This window comes from Tursiops truncatus, chromosome 14, assembly GCF_011762595.2.
Source record: "Tursiops truncatus isolate mTurTru1 chromosome 14, mTurTru1.mat.Y, whole genome shotgun sequence".
Classification (NCBI taxonomy): Eukaryota; Metazoa; Chordata; class Mammalia; order Artiodactyla; family Delphinidae; genus Tursiops; species Tursiops truncatus.
In genome coordinates, this window is record NC_047047.1 from 50,880,480 (window position 1) to 50,898,754 (window position 18,275).

General features: G+C 35.0%; 1 protein-coding gene across 4 annotated transcripts in view; it reads right to left on the reverse strand.

Moving 5' to 3' along the window:
* CRIPT (CXXC repeat containing interactor of PDZ3 domain) overlaps window positions 1-18,275 on the reverse strand; it is a 108,189-nt gene that overhangs the window by 89,301 nt on the left and 613 nt on the right. The window contains exons 2-6 of one of the 4 annotated variants that reach the window (XM_033838595.2): window positions 16,618-16,683; window positions 15,810-15,864; window positions 12,546-12,649; window positions 12,138-12,226; window positions 11,314-11,587 (exon numbers count right to left, since the gene is read on the reverse strand). In XM_033838595.2, coding sequence (XP_033694486.1) covers window positions 12,162-12,226; window positions 12,546-12,649; window positions 15,810-15,864; window positions 16,618-16,683 — 290 coding nt within the window. In that variant the 3' untranslated portion in view covers window positions 11,314-11,587; window positions 12,138-12,161. Of the gene's footprint in view, window positions 1-11,313; window positions 12,227-12,545; window positions 12,650-15,809; window positions 15,865-16,617; window positions 16,684-18,275 lie in introns of those variants that run through there. The other 3 variants (XR_012325844.1, XM_073791667.1, XM_004331343.4) reach the window with 3 other exon arrangements.

The following is an 18,275-nucleotide window of genomic DNA, read 5'->3' on the forward strand; positions in this document are numbered from 1 at the left end:
TACGCTTTCCTCTAAGAGTTTTATAGTGTCCAGTCTTACATTTAGGTCGCGAATCCATTTTGAGTTTATTTTTGTGTATGGTGTTAGGGAGTGTTCTAATTTCATTCTTTTACATGTAGCTGTCGAGTTTTCCCAGCACCACTTATTGAAGAGACTGTCTTTTCTCCATTGTATATCCTTGCCTCCTTTTTCATAGGTAAGTTGACCATAGGTGTATGGGTCTATCTCTGGGCTTTCTATCCTGTTCCATTGATCTGTGTTTCTGTTTTTGTGCCAGTACCATATTGGCTTGATTACTGTAACTTTGTAGTATAGTCTGAAGTCAGGGAGTCTGATTCCTCCAGCTCCATTTTTTTCCCCTTGAGACCGCTTTGGCTATTCGTGGTCTTTTGTGTCTCCATAGAAATTTTAAGATTTTTTGTTCTAGTTTTGTAAAAAATGCCATTGGTAATTTGATAGGGATTGCATTGAATCTGTAGATTGCTTTGGGTAGTATAGTCATTTTCACAATATTGATTCCTCCAATCCAAGAACATGGTATATCTCTCCATCTGTTGGTATCATCTTTAATTTCTTTCATCAGTGTCTTATAGTTTTCTGCATACAGGTCTTTTGTCTCCCTAGGTAGGTTTATTCCTAGGTATTTTATTCTTTTTGTTGCAGTGGTAAATGGAAGTGTTTCCTTAATTTCTCTTTCAGATTTTTCATCGTTAGTGTATAGGAATGCAAGAGATTTCTGTGCAATAATCTTGTATCCTGCAACTTTACCAAATTCATTGATTACCTCTAGGAGTTTTCTGGTGGCATCTTTAGGATTCTCTATGTATAGTATCATGTCATCTGCAAACAGTGACAGTTTTACTTCTTCTTTTCCAATCTGGATTCCTTTTATTTCTTTTTCTTCTCTGATTGCTGAGGCTAGGACTTCCAAAACTATATTGAATAATAGCGGTGAGAGTGGGCATCCTTGTCTTGTTCCTGATCCTAGTGGAAATGGTTTCAGTTTTTCACCATTGAGAACAATGTTGGCTGTGGGTTTGTCATATGGCCTTTATTATGTTGAGTTAGGTTCCCTCTATGCCCACTTTCTGGAGAGTTTTTATCATAAATGGGTGTTGAATTTTGTCAAATGCTTTTTCTGCATCTATTGAGACTATCATATTGTTTTTCTCCTTCAATTTGTTAATATGGTGTATCACATTGACTGATTTGCGTATACTGAAGAATCCTTGCATTCCTTGGATAATCCCACTTGATCATGGCGTGTAATCCTTTAATGTATTGTTGGATTCTGCTTGCTAATATTTTGTTGAGGATTTTTGCATCTATATACATCAGTGATATTGGTCTGTAATTTTCTTTTCTTTAGTATCTTTGTCTGGTTTTGGTATCAGGGTGATGGTGGCCTCATAGACTGAGTTTGGGAGTGTTCCTTCTTCCACAATGTTTTGGAAGAGTTTGAGAAGGATGGGTGTTAGCTCTTCTCTAAATGTTTGATAGAATTCACCTGTGAAGCCACCTGGTCCTGGACTTTTGTTTGTTGGAAGCTTTATTTTTTTTGGGGGGGGGGGGTACGCGGGCCTCTCACTGTTGTGGCCTCTCCCATTGCGGAACACAGGCTCCGGACGTGCAGGCTCAGCGGCCATGGCTCACGGGCCTAGCCTCTCTGCAGCATGTGGGATCTGCCCAGCCCAGGGCATGAACCCATGTCCCCTGCATTGGCAGGCAGACTCTCAACCACTGCAACACCAGGGAAGCCCTGTTGGAAGATTTTTAACCAGAGTTTCAATTTCATGACTTGTGATTGGTCTGTTCATATTTTCTATTTCTTCCTGCTTCAGTCTTGGAAGGTTATACCTTTCTAAGAATTTGTCCATTTCTTCCAAGTTGTCCACTTTATTGGCATAGAGTTGCTTGTAGTAGTCTCTTAGGATGCTTTGTATTTCTGTGGTGTCTGTTGTAATTTCTCCTTTTTCATTTCGAATTTTATTGATTTGAGTCCTCTCCCTCTTTTTCTTGATGCGTCTAGCTAATGGTTTATCAATCTTGTTTACCTTCTCAAAGAACCAGCTTTTAGTTTTATTGATCTTTGCTATTGTTTTCTTTGTTTCTATTTCATTTATTTCTGCTCTGATCTTTATGATTTCTTTCCTTCTGCTAACTTTGGGTTTTGTTTGTTCTTCTTTCTCTAGTTCCGTTGGGTGTAAGGTTAGATTATTTGAGATATTTGTTTCTTGAGGTAGGCTTGTATAGCTATAAACTTCCCTCTTAGAACTGCTTTTGCTGCATCTCATAGGTTTTGGATTGTCGTGTTTTCATTTTCAATTGTCTCTAGGTATTTTTTGATTTCCTCTTTAATTTCTTCAGTGATCTCTTGGTTATTTAGTAATGTAGTGTTTAGCCTCCATGTGTTTGTGTTTTTTACGTTTTTTCCCCCTGTAATTCATTTCTAATCTCACAGCATTGTGATCAGAACAAGATGCTTGATATGATTTAAATTTTCTTAAATTTTCTGAGGCTTGATTTGTGACCCAAGATGTGGTCTATCCTGGAGAACGTTCCGTGCGCACTTGAGAAGAAAGTGTAATCTGCTGTTTTTGGATGGAATGTCCCATAAATATCAATTAAATCTGGTCTATTGTCATTTAAAGCTTCTGTTTCCTTACTTATTTTCCTTTTGCATGATCTATCCATTGGTGTAAGTGAGGTGTTAAAGCCCCCCACTATTACTGTGTTACTGTCGATTTCCTATTTTACAGCTGTTAGCAGTTGCCTTATGTATTGAGGTGCTCCTATGTTGGGTGCATATATATTTATAATTGTTATATCTTCTTCTTGGATTGATCCCTTGATCATTATGTAGTGTCCTTCCTTGTCTCTTGTAACATTCTTTATTTTAAAGTCTAGTTTATCTGATATGAGTATTGCTACTCCAGCTTTCGTTTGATTTCCATTTGCATGGAATATCTTTTTCTACCCCCTCACTTTCAGTCTGTATGTGTCTCTAGGTCTGAAGTGGGTCTCTTGTACACAGCATATATATAGGTCTTGTTTTTGTATTCATTCAGCAAGCCTGGGTCTTTTGGTTGAAGCATTTAATCCATTCACGTTTAAGGTAATTATCAATATGTATACTCCTATGACCACTTTCTTAATTGTTTTGGGTTTGTTTTTGTAGGTCCTTTTCTTCTCATGTTTCCCACTTAGAGAAGTTCCTTTAGCATTTGTTGTACAGCTGGTTTGGTGGTGCTGAATTCGCTTAGCTTTTGCTTGTCTGTAAAGCTTTTGATTTCTCCATTGAATCTGAATGAGATCCTTGCCGGCTAGAGTAATCTTGGTTGTAGGTTCTTCCCTTTCATCACTTTAAGTATATCATGCCACTTCCTTCTGGCTTGTAGAGTTTCTGCTGAGAAATCAGCTGTTAACCTTACGGGAGTTCCCTTGTATGTTATTTGTCATTTTTCCCTTGCTGCTTTCAATAATTTTTCTTTGTCTTTAATTTTTGCCAATTCGTTTACTATGTGTCTCGGCGTGTTTCTCCTTGGTTTATCCTGTATGGGACTCTCTGCACTTCCTGGACTTGGGTGGCTATTTCCTTTCCCATGTTAGGGAAGTTTTTGACTATAATCTCTTCAAATATTTTCTCGGGTCCTTTCTCTCTCTGTTCTTCTTCTGGGACCCCTATAATGCGAATGTTGGTGCGTTTAATGTTGTCCCAGAGGTCTCTTAGGCTGTCTTCATTTCTTTTCTTTTCTTTTTTCTTTATTCTGTTCTGCAGCAGTGAATTTCACCATTCTGTCTTCCAGGTCACTTATCTGTTCTTCTGCCTCAGTTATTCTGCTATTGATTCTTTCTAGTGTAGTTTATTTCAGTTATTGTATTGTTCATCTCTGTTTGTTCTTTAATTCTTCTAGGTTTTGTTAAACATTTCTTGCATCTTCTCGATCTTTGCCTCCATTGTTTTTCCAAGGTCCTGGATCATCTTCACTATCATTATTCTCAATTCTTTTTCTGGAAGGTTTCCTATCTCCACTTCATTTAGTTGTTTTTCTGGGCTTTTATCTTGTTCCTTCATCTGGTACACAGTCCTCTGCCTTTACATCTCGTCTTTCTGTGAATGTGGTTTTTGTTCCACACGCTGCAGGATTGTAGTTCTTCTTGCTTCTGCTGTCTGCCCTCTGGTGGATGAGGCTATCTAAGAGGCTTGTCTGCTTGTTTCATGAATTAGTGCAAAAAGTGCGTAAAATCTTTCACTAGAACACTTCTGTCAATTTTTGTTTTATATATTTTGAAGCTATATCGTTAGCAGTATATAACTTAGAATTGTTTTATCTTCTTGGAAACTTGAACTTTTTATCAGTATGTAATGGTCTTTCTTCCCTTTAGTAATGCTTTTTGCCTTAAGACTTACTTTTTCTACATTAATATAGCCACACCAGTTTTATTTTAGTTAGTGTCTGCCTGATATACTTTCCCATCCTTTTACTATAAACACACTTCAGCATTCGGCTGGAACTTTAAAAAAAAAGTGACAATATTTGTTTAACTGGAAAATTTAGTATATTCACATCAGTTGTGAATAGAGAGATTTGAATTTATTGCCTTCATCTTACTTTGTCCCTTCTAAATGCCTTCCCCCCAACCCCCTCCTTTTTTGACTTCTTTTGGATTAATATATTTTCTCTCATTCCATATAATACCTCTGGTTTGCAAAATACGCTCTTTATTTTATTCTTTGTTATTTAAGAAATTTTAACATGTATTTTTTAACTTGACCAAGTTGAAAGTTTGTCAATATCTTTTTCTTCTTAAGTACTTAACCTGATGAACTATATTTTAATATTTCCTAGTATTTTAGTTCTTATGAACTCCACAAATTAGATATTATCTTGTTATATAATCAATGTTTGTCTACAGTTACCTGCATATTTACCATTTTCTGGGACTGATCATTCTTTCTTACATTTCATTAATTTTTGAGCTCATTTTCTTCTTCCTGAAGTATGCCTTTGGAATGTCCTCTACTGAGGATCTGCTGGTTTAAACTCGCTTGCCTAAAAAAAGTCTCTTTCATTCCTGTTCTTAAAAAACTATTTATTATGAAAAAAGTTTAAACATGTCTCTTTTGGATGTAGGTCAGACCTTTTGCCTCTACCTCTCATGTCTCAATTTCTACTTCATATTTTCTATCCCTGGATCTTTGTGCTAAAGTCTCTGGAGAGATTTTAATTTTCTTCCCCTGGTCCTCCCAGGGCTAAGGCCATAAGAACGTATTCCCACTGCCCTTTTGTGTATAAGTGGGGTTTTAAAGTAAATCCACTGAAATCATTGCCTTGTAGGGCTCCATGCTTAATGCACATGTCTCTTATCTAACCTTCCCACCTTGCTCAAGCCCAAGGCTTTGTCTTCCATGCACGTGATGCTTTAAGATGTAGGCTTTAGGCACTGCGAGATTGGAAGATATTCTTGAAGGCAGGTACTGGCTTTGGTGCTAGTTTACACTTTGGACTTGCACTTTCCCTCTGTTTCTGGCCTCTGAGGATCATCATCACTTTCTCGCCAGTTTAATCAACTCTATATTTTAAAATCATACATATGTACAAATTTTATATACTTATATGCATATGTATATATGTAAATATTTTCCAGGATTTTTATTGTATGGTTAAGTTTCTCTGGATATCTTGTTCACAATGTTGTTGGAGATTTACGTCCATCTATTTGATCTTTAAGTTGCTAAAACTGCAAATCTTTTAGCATGATGGAAAATTAAAAACCAAGAAAAAACACCATTGCCCTCTGGTGGAGAACCAATACTATTACAACATCTAAATGAGACCCACTGTGACTCAACTTCTGATTTCCTCATTTAGTCAACAAGGCTGTCAAATCTTTTATCAGGTCTTCCAAATCTGTCCCTTCATTTCGATTCTCCTAGTATCACCTTAGTCTAGTTCCTATTCTTTTTTTTTCTTTTTGCTAGAATTGTTGTTTTTGAACCAGTCTCTCTCTTTATATTCTTTCAATATATTTTCTTTGTGTCTATCATCACCCCTTACTTTTACAATTTTACATTAATTTGATGGGTTGTTTATCAAGTTCTTGCTTATGAGCAAAAAAGTTGGAACCAATAACAGTAGTCTGATTAGGGATGTGAATGTATTATAGATCCAATAAATGTTAGCTGATTCGAAACAAGTATTTACTACCATTTATTCACTTACCAAATTTATCTGGGAGGCAGCACATGCACAAAAGTTCCCAAACTTTTTTTCTGTAGTAACAGACTAATGAATGACATTCACATGTATAATTCTCCTACTTGCTTACTTAGAGTTTTTAAAAACTTAAAACTATTTTTAATTACAAAACACATGACTAGTATTAAAAAATTCAGAGTTCTGGGGACCTCCCTGGCAGTCCAGTGGTTAAAGACTCCACGCTTCCACTGCAGGGGGCTCGGGTTTGATCCCTGGTCCAGGAACTAAGAGCCTGCATGCCACTTGGTGCAACCAAAAGTTAAAAAAAAAAAAAAAAAAAAATCAGAGTTCTGCAAATAATGATGCTGGAGGCCCGGGTTCTCACTGTGGAAGAAGGTACAAATATGGAATGGGTAAAGACAAGGAAGAACCCTGTGGGGTTGGATTGGAAATGGAGATATCAGAAAAACTGGTGATTTTTAATATATGTTTCCTAGTTCTTTCTGTTGAAGGGGCCTAGAAACAATGACACCCAGCAGGCCCAGATCTTAGTTTCTAAACACCATTCTCTACTAAAAGAAACTAAGGATCTTTGAAGAAATAGTTGATTCCAGGGATAGGGTGGAGGGAAAAAAACAAGATAAACTTGGAACATTTTGTGCTGAAAAGTAAGAAATTTCTCAAAGAATGATAAAAACATGTCAAAAAGACCCAGAAGCCAGCCTAAAAGGTCTCCCACTGGCCAAATATGGGGCAATTTGACATTAAAACAAATGAGAGTAACAGACTGAATAAGATAGGAATTTATGAGTTCATACTAATACAAGTGAGAAAGAGAAGTCTTTTCCTTACAGTAGAATGCCAACTAGTAAATGTAGAAGGAGTGACAGAATTGGAAAACCACAATTTGGCAGCCATCAGAGTAGCAATTAATTCAGCCAAGAAACATCACTGGATGCTAAACTTAGTGTATGAAAATTTGCTGAGAAACAGAATATTTACAGTCTCTAAGTATCTCCCCACAAAATGCTTGTTAATTTAAAAGAAAAAATTAAGAATCTTTACAGCAGAAAGATCTAACAGATACCACCTAAAACAAGTGATCAAAATTAACAGCTTGTGATGGGACAACTGGTATCAGGATATGATGCACTGAAAAGGACACAGCATCACTTCTATGATATTCCTGTCAAAAATGCATAAGCTCAATCTAATCATAAACAAACATCAGAAAACGTCAAATTAAGGGACACTATAAAATAACTGGTATATGTTTTTCATGACCTTGACATTTTTGAAAGACAGGTTGAAGAACTGTTCCAGACAGGAGACTAGAGACTTGACAACTAAATGTAATGTGTTATCCTGGACTGGATCCTGGACTATTTTTTCCCCCCAACAAAGGCCATTACTGGAACAACTAGTGAAATATGGAAAATATTAGATAATGTATTATATTAATGCTAATTTTCTGATTTTGATAATTGTGCTGTGGTTATGGAAGAAAATATCCCTGTCCTTAGAAAATACACACTTAAATATTTGGGGTAAAGAGGAATTATCTGTAACTAACACTCAAATGGTCAGAAAAAAAGCACTTATTCTATACTCATGATAAATAGATAAAGGGAAACCTTTTCCTTAGAGCAGAATGACAATTAATTAATACAGAAAGAATAATGTGTTAGAAAAATCAATTTTGTAAACAGCACAGTAAAAATTTATTCAGACAAGAATCATCAAAAGATGCTAAATCTAGGAGGGGAAAGTTTGATGAGGAACAGAATATCAATCAACCTGGTCTCAAACTTTCTCCTCACAAATTATCTAATCACAAAAGAAAAAAATGGGAACTATACAGTGGAGAAACTGGACAACTTCTTACCCAAGTGATCAAATTAACATCACCAATAATAGGCAATGGGACATTCTGGGAGTCTGGATGTGACCCTGGGAGGACATATCACTCATAGTATTTCAGCCCATATTGCATAACCTGAATCTAAACATAAGGAAGAATCAGAAAAACCCCAAAAGAAGGATCATCTATACTTTAACTGTCCTGTATTCTTCAAATAAATCAATACTATAAAAGATAAAAAAAGGCTGAAGAACTGGTCCAGATTAGAGTCATGATAATCTAACATATGATCCTGGACTACACCCTGTAGCTGAAAACAAAAACTACCAATGGAACAGCAAATTAAATTGGAATAGGGACTACAGATTAGATGAAAGTATTATATCAATGTTAAATTCCTGAATTTGATAACCAAACTTAGTATGTTTGTTCTTATGAAGTATGTATGTAGTATTAAAGGGTATGATGTCTGCAGTGTATTCATCATGTGATCAAGACAAAAAACATGTAACAAGAGATAGAGAGAAAATGGTAAATAGGAGAAACATTAAGAAGTTGAAATGCAGAACAATGTATATATTTCTTCTGCTTGAAATTCTCAAAAAATATATATACATATCTATGTATGTAAATATATATTTCTAAGATACTAAAATTATTAGTACTCTCCTGTTCCCCCAGGTAAGGGAACTAGAAGCTAAAAAGTATTAGGTAGTTGGCATGAGGCTGTAAAGGGTTGTCTTTCTTTTCTCAACCCTTAGTTCCACCCCAAAGAGAAAAACAGCACTAGTAGCTTTCAGATGTCTTCTATCTGTATATATAAACTTCTGGACATATATGTAATTCCTGTACCATTTTGATGGCTGCATATTTTAATGAATGAATGAACTTAAGAAGTGTTCTTGTTGGAATTTAAGTTGTTTCTGACATATACACATATTAAATACAATCTGAGATTTTTTTAAAAACATGTTATTTACTCTAATAAAAGCTATGTTTGATCTTAATCCTGTCATCTTAATGTTATCTATTCTGTTTTTACGTCTTCTTTTTAAAAACTACTTTATGTTCATGTTTTATTTTGGGAATTTCTTCCTCATTTAATAACTTCTTCTTTTCAATTTATGGGAGTCATATTGTTATTTCAGCAATATGAAGGTTTATAATACTTAAACTATTCTGAGGTATAATACTGACAAATATCTTCATTGGAGAACCTCAGTCTGGCTGTTGGATCATTTACAGAAGAAGGCTAGTCAAGGCATGAATATGAAATATGAGTTGGGGAAGTCCAGATCCCAGCTGATACATGAGAAATGTAGTTTCCCAAAGTTGACCAACCCAGCTGTTGATGGATCTGGGTCACTCTCTTAACCAGGTCCTATTATGGGTCCCTTGTATTGATTTTAGTTTAAAATCCCCAATTAAAGCATGAGAAGATACTTCCTGACCTCAGAGCTGTTGTTATTTATTATATTTTGCATTACCCTTACGATTTTTCTGGGTAAGAATAAGAATGTATCCTAGGGAAAAAAACCTTATAGATAAATTAAAGTTAAAACTTTAAATACTTTCCATAGTATTTTAAAACAAATAAAAATGTGATATCTATACCATATATATCATCATGTTGCCTTATTCTTCCATTTTATAGTATTATGTATTTATATTGCACTTGGCAATAAGGAATACTTTTTTGGTGTTCCACAGTAAGCTGCAGGTTTCAAAAGCAGAAGTCCTGTACCTCTGAAGGTAGCATAAGAAAAATCTTTGTCTGAAACCTCAAAGTGAATACAGAGCCCAGAAATAAACCCACACACATATGGTCAATTAATCTTCAACAAAGGAGGCAAGAATATACAATGGAAAAAAGACGGTCTCTTCAGCAAGTGGTGTTGGGAAAGTTGGACAGCCACATGTAAATCAATGAAGTTAGAACACACCCTCTCATCATACACAAAAATAAACTCAAAATGGCTTAAACACTTAAATATAAAATATGATACTATAAAACTCCTAGAAGAGAACATAGGCAAAACATTCTGTGACATAAATCGTACCAATGTTTTCTAAGGTCTCCCAAAACAATAGAAATAAGAGCAAAAATAAACAAATGGTACCTAATCAAACTTACAAGCTTTTGTACAACAAAGGAAACCATAAGCAAAATTAAAAGGACAACCTACAGACTGGGAGAGAATACAAATGACATGACCAACAAGGGCTTAATTTCCAAAACGTACAAACAGCTTATATAACTCCATAACCAAAAAACAAACAACCCAATCAAAAAATGGGCAGAAACCCTAAAAAGACATTTCTCCAAAGAAGACATACAGATAGCCAACAGTCACAAGAAAAGGTGCTCAACATCACTAAATATTAGAGAAATGCAAATCAAAACTATGATGAAGTACCACCTCACACCGGTCAGAATGGCCATCATTAAAAAGTCTACAAATAAATGCTGGAGAGAATGTGGAGAAAAGGGAACCCTCCTACACTGTTGGTGGGAATGTAAGTTGGTGCAGCCACTATGGAAAACAATATAAAGGTTCCTCAAAAAACTAAAAATTGAACTATTATATGATCTAGCAATTCCACTCCTGGGCATATATCCAGGCAAAACTACAATTCAAAAAGATACATGCACCCCTATGCTCATAGCAGCACTATTCACAACAGCCAAGTCATGGAAACAACTTAAATGTCCATGGACAGATGAATGGATAAAAAAGATGTGGTACATATATACAATGGAATATTACTCAGCCACAAAAAAGAATGAAATAATGCCATTTGCAGCAACATGGATGGACTTAGAGATTATCATACTAAGAGAAATAAATCAGAAAGAGAAAGACAAATACCATATATCACTCATATGTAGAATCTAAAATATGACACAAATGAGCCTATCTAAGAAACAGAAACAATGCGGGTGGGGTGGGGAGGGCAATGGATTGGGATTTTGGGGTTAGCAGATGCAAACCATTATATATAGAATGGATAAACAACAAGGTCCTACTGCATAGCACAGGGAACTGCATTCAATATCTTGTGATAAACCATAAAGGAAAAGAATTTTTAAAAGAAGGTATATATATGTATAACTGAATCACTTGTTGTACAGCAGAAATTAATACAACATTGTAAATCAACTTTACTTCAATTAAAAAGAAAAAGAAACCTCAAAGTAGTCTTTCAGCAGTCTATGTTATATATATATATTAAAAAAAAAAAGAGTCAAAATGTTTGCTTAGTCTATTTATTTTTGGTGGGGGAAGGAGAAGAGGAGGAGATTAAAAAGAAGTTTGGTTTCTGCTTCAAAGCGCTTTCCCAAGGAATGGTGATTCATTCGTTACACATCATCATGGATGCACACTGTTCTCCTGGCTTTCATGATGGTCTGAATTCAAGGTAATATGTGTAATGTGTGTTTTTCTGAAATCCAGTGTATTCATTTGGATTTGTGTGGAGTGTTCCTTGCATTCCCATTCTCATATGAAAGATATTGGCACTTTGGCTTCAAGAACAAATAAAAAATAACATAAATACAACTTTTGTTTGATTTGGGCCTGGGCTAATTACTTAAGGAACTATTTAGCAATAATGATCTCAGATATTTAAATGCCTTATGAAGCTGCAATTAATTAAGGGACTGCTGATCCTAAGAACTATGCAACCAAAAGGGAATGAGGGAAAAATTCCAAATCTGGATGCCAAGTTCAAAGCCAAATATCAATAACCTCCTTCTTACACTTTTGCAATATCTATAAAGTAGAGGGAAAGGATAATAAAAATTACATGAGTAATGATAAATAAAAAGTGCATACAGAACTGGGAAAATATTTTTCGTTAAATTTGTCACTTATCCCAGTTCAATAAGATGTTTGTAAGGAAAATAAAAACTTAAGGCAAAAACTAGTTACACTGCTGCTGTTCAGAACTTCTTGAGAGCACAAAAATGAATACCAATCTACTTCCCTGGTTTAAACTTGTCTTAAGACATGTTATTTTGTAACTTTAACATCTATATTATGCCTTGAAAATTCAAGCAAAAAGTAAAATCATACGGAAAGCCAGAAACTTCAATACATCTAGACAGACGTTTGCTTGTAGTTTTTGGTATCCAAAACCTTTTTTCCACACATAGAGCAGATGCCTAAAACAAACAAACAAAAAACTCATGTAAGTAATCAAATCTTAATAATAACTAATAATACTAATCTACTAGCTAACCAATACAAATGATTTGGTTTATTTAAGTCACTCCTGAAGCTTAAAACATAATTTAACAGCATCAGAAAAGAAAAAAAGAAAATATATACTTTTAACTAGGACAAGTTCTAAGTTTATTTTGCCTTAGAAAAAAGAGCATTTGACTAATTTATGAAGGGCTACTCCTTCACTATGTTATCCAAATCAGTATCAAAAGAAGTAGGTTTGATATGAATTCAAAAATGGTATTAAAGGAAACTTACCCTTTTTGTAGGCACAGCCCTGGCAGTAATGAGAACCTGGCTGGTGCACAGAACTTTTACAAATTCTGCAAGTGGAGAACTTATTCTTTCCATATGGATCAAATCTAGAGATTTTTTTTTAAAGAAAGAAAAATGTACAATACAATAGAAATACTCTTAAATAACCTCACTTAAGTAACAAATGTGATTAATTCATGCTCTCTGTTCCCTCTATCAAGCTCTACAATTGATAGGCATAGCACTCTTCCAACTGGCTACTCTCTTAATATGTCTCCACACTTCTGCCCCTTCCATGAAAGCTGTATGCTTGTAAAGAGTCAGCTGTATGTAATCCCAAACCTGTTTATAACAGCTGTATTTGTCAATCTATTCATGTGATATAATATTAAGGAAACTCATGTAATGAGAGTACACAAAGAGTGATTGATTATATTAAAAACTAAATGAATACTTTAGGATGACCAGGTAAGTGTGAATCATTAAAACTGCTATGGAATTAGGCATGGGTAAGAAAACTTAAAAATTGAGGAAAAATCCTAAGTGGAAGGACTTGGCACCTTACAAGTGTCAGTTCTTGCTCTACCTTAAAGATACTGGAAATATATATTCTGGTTATGATTAATGTAAGGAAAATTATAAAGTAGACTCATATTCAAAAAGCCTTGTCTCAATGCCAAATGACTGATGAATGCATGTACAGTTATGTGCTTTGACTTAAAATAAAGTATGTGTATCTTTTAATGATTGCCCACTTTAACTGACATTTTCAATTAACTGACGCAATCCCTTTCGATAAAAAAGTTTCTACTAAAAAAAATGTGACCTTACAGTGACTGGAAGGCAAAATAACTTTAGAGGAAATACTTCCCATTAAATTGGCAATAACTTTTTGTAACCGTACTCATATACTGAATACCAACACTGTCCTAGACCTGGTTTCTTCTCTTGGGTATGATACAACAGCTCATTTTTAAAGGTTAATTTTTCCAAATCCAAAAGAATGTCACTTTACTTCCCACAAGAGAAGTTAAGAGTGGACACTAGTCTTCCTTTTAATAATAAGCTCAATTTGTTTGGACCTACATGTCTAGAGATTGCTTTTTCTTAAAACCATATTTTATTCTAAAATGTACATTTTAATGTCTCAGAAATCTTACGTACACTTTCCAAAGTGAGATACTTAAAATACCCAAAAGTAATAGCTACTTATTAATGACACTGAAGTAAGTTTGGGAGCATAAAGGAACTGGAAGTACCTAAAACTATACACTCTGTAAAACATAACAACTTGGTCAATAATAAACTCGTGGTCTTAGAAGACATCAATAAGTCAGTCAACAATACATAATGTGACAATGCATTGAAGTTTAAGTCTATCATGCTATTTTATACCCATTATTTAATAAGCACCTTTATGTGTCGGGCATTTTACGTATTAAAAGCCTTATTATTATTATTAAATACCAAAGATGAACTTGACAAAGCCTCTGCCCTCATCAATCTGACATTCTAGTGAGAGGAGACAGATAATAAGTAAGAAAACAACCACACTTTTAAGATAGTAATACCTGCTGTAGAGAAAATTCAGAGAGGATACTGTGGTGGACATGAGGGGAAGGAAGGAAGACATTAGTTTAGGTGCTGGTTAGGGACCCTCTCTGAGGAGATGACATTTCAGCTAAGACCCAAGTAACAAGAAAGAGCCAGCTCTGTTAAGCTCTTAGCGATGCATTCTAGGAAGAGGGAGTAGTAAGCACAAACCTCTTCCAATGGGAGTGGGCTTGGCATATCTGATGCAGGAGTTGGCACAATAGGAAGTCAGAGAGGCAGGAGGGGCCAGATCACAGAGGACCCTGTAAGAACATGGTATGGGACCTAGCTTTTATTCAATGTAAAAAGAAAACCAATGCAAGGTTTTGAGCAAAGGAGTTACAGGCCCTTTAAAGGACCACCCTGGTTATTATGAGAACGAACTATAGGGAACCAGAGAGGAAGCAGGGAGACAGAAAGTTATTATAATACCCAAGTAAGAAACTGTGATGGTTTAGAAGAGGGTAATAGCAGTGAGATGAACAGAAGCAGGTGTATTCAGGCTATATTTTGGTAGTAGAGCCAAAGAACTCGCTGGTGGATATGGGAAGTGAGGGAAATTAAGAAATCAGTTAGGGATTCCAGTTTTGCACAGCTAGATTGGACCATAGAGCAATGATGAGAAGACTATGATTCGACTGAAGGAAAAAGAGGTTGCCTGTCAGACATCAAATTGGAAAAGTCAAGGAGGCAACTGGATATATGTTTGGAGCTCAGAAAAGTCAGGACTGAGATATACATGTGGAATTCATTAACATACAGTTTGAATTTAAAGCCATTGGACTAAAGTCACTTGAGGAGAGATCATAAATTTATAAATAGAAAAAAAAAAAAAGTCTAGGATTGAGACCAGAAGCACTCAATTGAGAAGGAACAGTTAGTGAGTTAAGAGGAAAGAAGAGTGTGGTATCTCAAAGACAAGAGAATAAAGTGTTGCAAAAAAGAGAGTTTTCGAAAGGTTAAATAAGGTAAGAACAGAGAAGTAGCCATCAGTTTTAAAGGTCACCTGTGATCTTGACAAGAGTAGGTTTAGGAGTGTGGTGGAGATGGAGGCCTGATTACAGCGGCTGAAGGAGTAAATAAAACTTAAGGACACTGAGAAAGTACCATCTAGATAAGGGTTTTGAAAACTTTTTCTGTAAAAGGAAGCAAGGAAATGGGACGGCAGCTGGAAGGATTCATGGAATTTTTAAGACTGGATATAATAGAGTATGGTGTCAAAAATTGTTTTTATGGTGGGAGACATTTTTATCCCTATTCCTAGGTAAAAAAGTAGTGTTCAGAAAAGTTTAGAACTGGTTTAACTTGCTTAAGGTTACAGAGCTAGACAGTAACAAAATCTAGATTCAAATTTAGGTCTGACTCCAGCGCTCATGACCTGTCCACATTTCTCTGCGGCCTCTGATTTGCAGGAAAATTAAGAACTAGAAAAAATAAGTCATGCTTTCTGGTGAAATTATAAAAATAATGTATAATATCTTTATATATTGATACAGTGAAAATGAACAGGGTGAAATCAGCAGGTTATAACAGACAGCTTGGTTATGCATGCTTGGAACTATCTAACTATGTTTTATCACAACAGAATGAGGCAAAACAAATTCATTCCAATACACTTAATATTAAAAAGAGTGGAAATTAATATGACTGCTTTATAGATGCTCTTATACCTACCTTGCTTTTTTTGAGGTCAAAGCTTTATTTTCATTCAGCTTTCTTCCACCACTTTCTGCATTGAAATATACATGTATTTCAGTGTGCTATGTCTACACATTTCACACATTAACACATACATGAAACATTTAACAATTAGTTAGAAAGTTCATTTTGTGACCTCCTACCAGCAGACTAGCCTATATCAAAATTTTAAAAAATTTCATTTAGTACCAGGTTTCAAAGACACTACTTAAAAAAAAAAACCACACAATTATTTACTAGGAAAATAAAAATTTGGATAAAAGGCAATCATTTTATTTCTCAAACTCAAAGTAGGACTTTAGGAATGGGTCTATATTTACATATATCTAATGTAAACTCTAGATGCCGCTACTTTGGTGCCATTGATCTTGAATACAGTAAAAATGTTTCTTTTTGTTCCCTTTGAAAACATCTTCACTGTATTTAATGATTATGAAAGTGAAAACATTTAAATAATTTGTTCAAGAATATAAAAATCAGGTGAGGAGAGGGGGCTTTCAATACTAACTCTAATTAAGCTGAATCAAATCAATTACTGTGATATACTCATTGCTTAAAAATCATTTAAATATTTTGCTATCTCCTGCCTATCAAATTAGGAACCCTGACATGTCACTGAGAGAACTAAATAGAAAAGATATTAAATTGTTGGGGTATCTAGTATTCCTTAATGTTTAACAGATAAAATACATTGTACACATATCATTTTACAAATAATGTAAAAGTGAAAACATTATTCACAGAAGTATCTGATTCAGTTTCCATGTTCTAAAAGGAAAAATACCTGTGGTATTCCTTGCACCATCTTTCCATGTATCTGGAGTGATAACAGTACCAAGTTTCTTTTCACCTGTTATAACAAGACAGTAAAAGTAAGGGAGATTAGTGTTTACTATTTAATAAATACACTACATTGTGCCTAAAGTTCGCGATGGCATCACCAGTCATATTATGTACAAGCCTGTTAATGCTGGGGTCGGGGCCAGTGAACTGAGACTTAAGATATTAACTGTGGGCAATGGATAGCTGACTTCAGTAAAATTTGTGGATAATAGTATGGCTTATAATAGGCTTCCTCTGTACATGGATCCTTTAAACAAATCTGATAAATCTATTCATTCCATAAGTATTTACTAAGCATCTCTGATGTATAAGCCATTGTACAAAGTACAGATAAAAATAAAACAAATGAGATAAAGCTCTAGATTTCAAGGAATTTATAGCACACTGATTTCTCTAATAGTAGTCCTTAACCTGAGTTTCACAGGTAGACCTTAGGAAATATATGAACAAGATTAAATTGTACACAAACCTTTTGTATATCCATTTTTTAATAAACTATGTTAAGTCTACAGCTTTCATCACATTCTCAAAGGGCTCAGAGAACCAAAAAAAAGTTAAGAATTATTCAACTAAAATATAAGCTGGAAAGTAAATAGTATGACAATTGAGAGCTCAAGTACTAGGAGAAATTCCATGGAGGAAGAAATAATCTTGGCTAGGGAAATCCAGTGAAGCTTTGTGGGGAAGGCAATAGAGAGGGTTAGTGGCAATGAGACTGTGAAGAAAGAGAAGAAAAGAAGATGAAGGTAAACTGAATAAGGGACACATCCTGGGGAAAGGCATTGAAAACTCAGGGTACATATGGGCAAAATATTGTTTGGTTTGGCTGAAGTGAAAAGGGTAAGGCTTAGTGAAAATGCAGTTAAAAAGGTAAGCTGAGGCCTCACTGAGGAGGGTCCTCCTGAATGCCAGGCTCCAAATATAGAAATCCCAAATTATTCTCTGCACCCTGAGAATTTATTAAAGTAACCATCCATGGTCATTCTTTCACTTAATATAAAAACTGTGATTCAAACTCAAGGGCATCTATGTTCCAAGTTTTATATACTATAGGGATATAAACAAAGTGGATCATATTAATTAGACAATTATCAGGATAAGAGGACTTGAAATTGTCACAGAAGAGTCAGACATATCTAGCTGTAGGAAAAAGGGATTTGGGGATATGACAGCTCTTTTAAAACACATAACCAGTTTGTGAGGTCAAAATACCATAAGATATTTTCTAAATCTCAAGGGTTGGCATTAGAATCACTGGATGGCAACTATAGGGAGGAAAGACTTTTCTAAAAGCCAGTGAAATCTACACACAGACTGCTTTGAAGGTGGTGAGATTCTCCTACCCCTGTGCCTCAATCCTCTATGCATTCATGCAAAGAGCATTTGAGCCATTGGATGGGATATTGACTTAGGTTTGTTAGATAAAATACAGGACACCCAGTTAGATTTAAATTTCATATAAACAATGAATACTTTTTTTTTTTTTTTTTTTTTAGTAAAGAATGTCCTGAAAGTGCCTGCTTTGGGACAAAGCACTTACTGTAGTGAGGAGCAGTAAACAGAGCCAAGTCTCAAACATTGCATAGGACATACTTACAC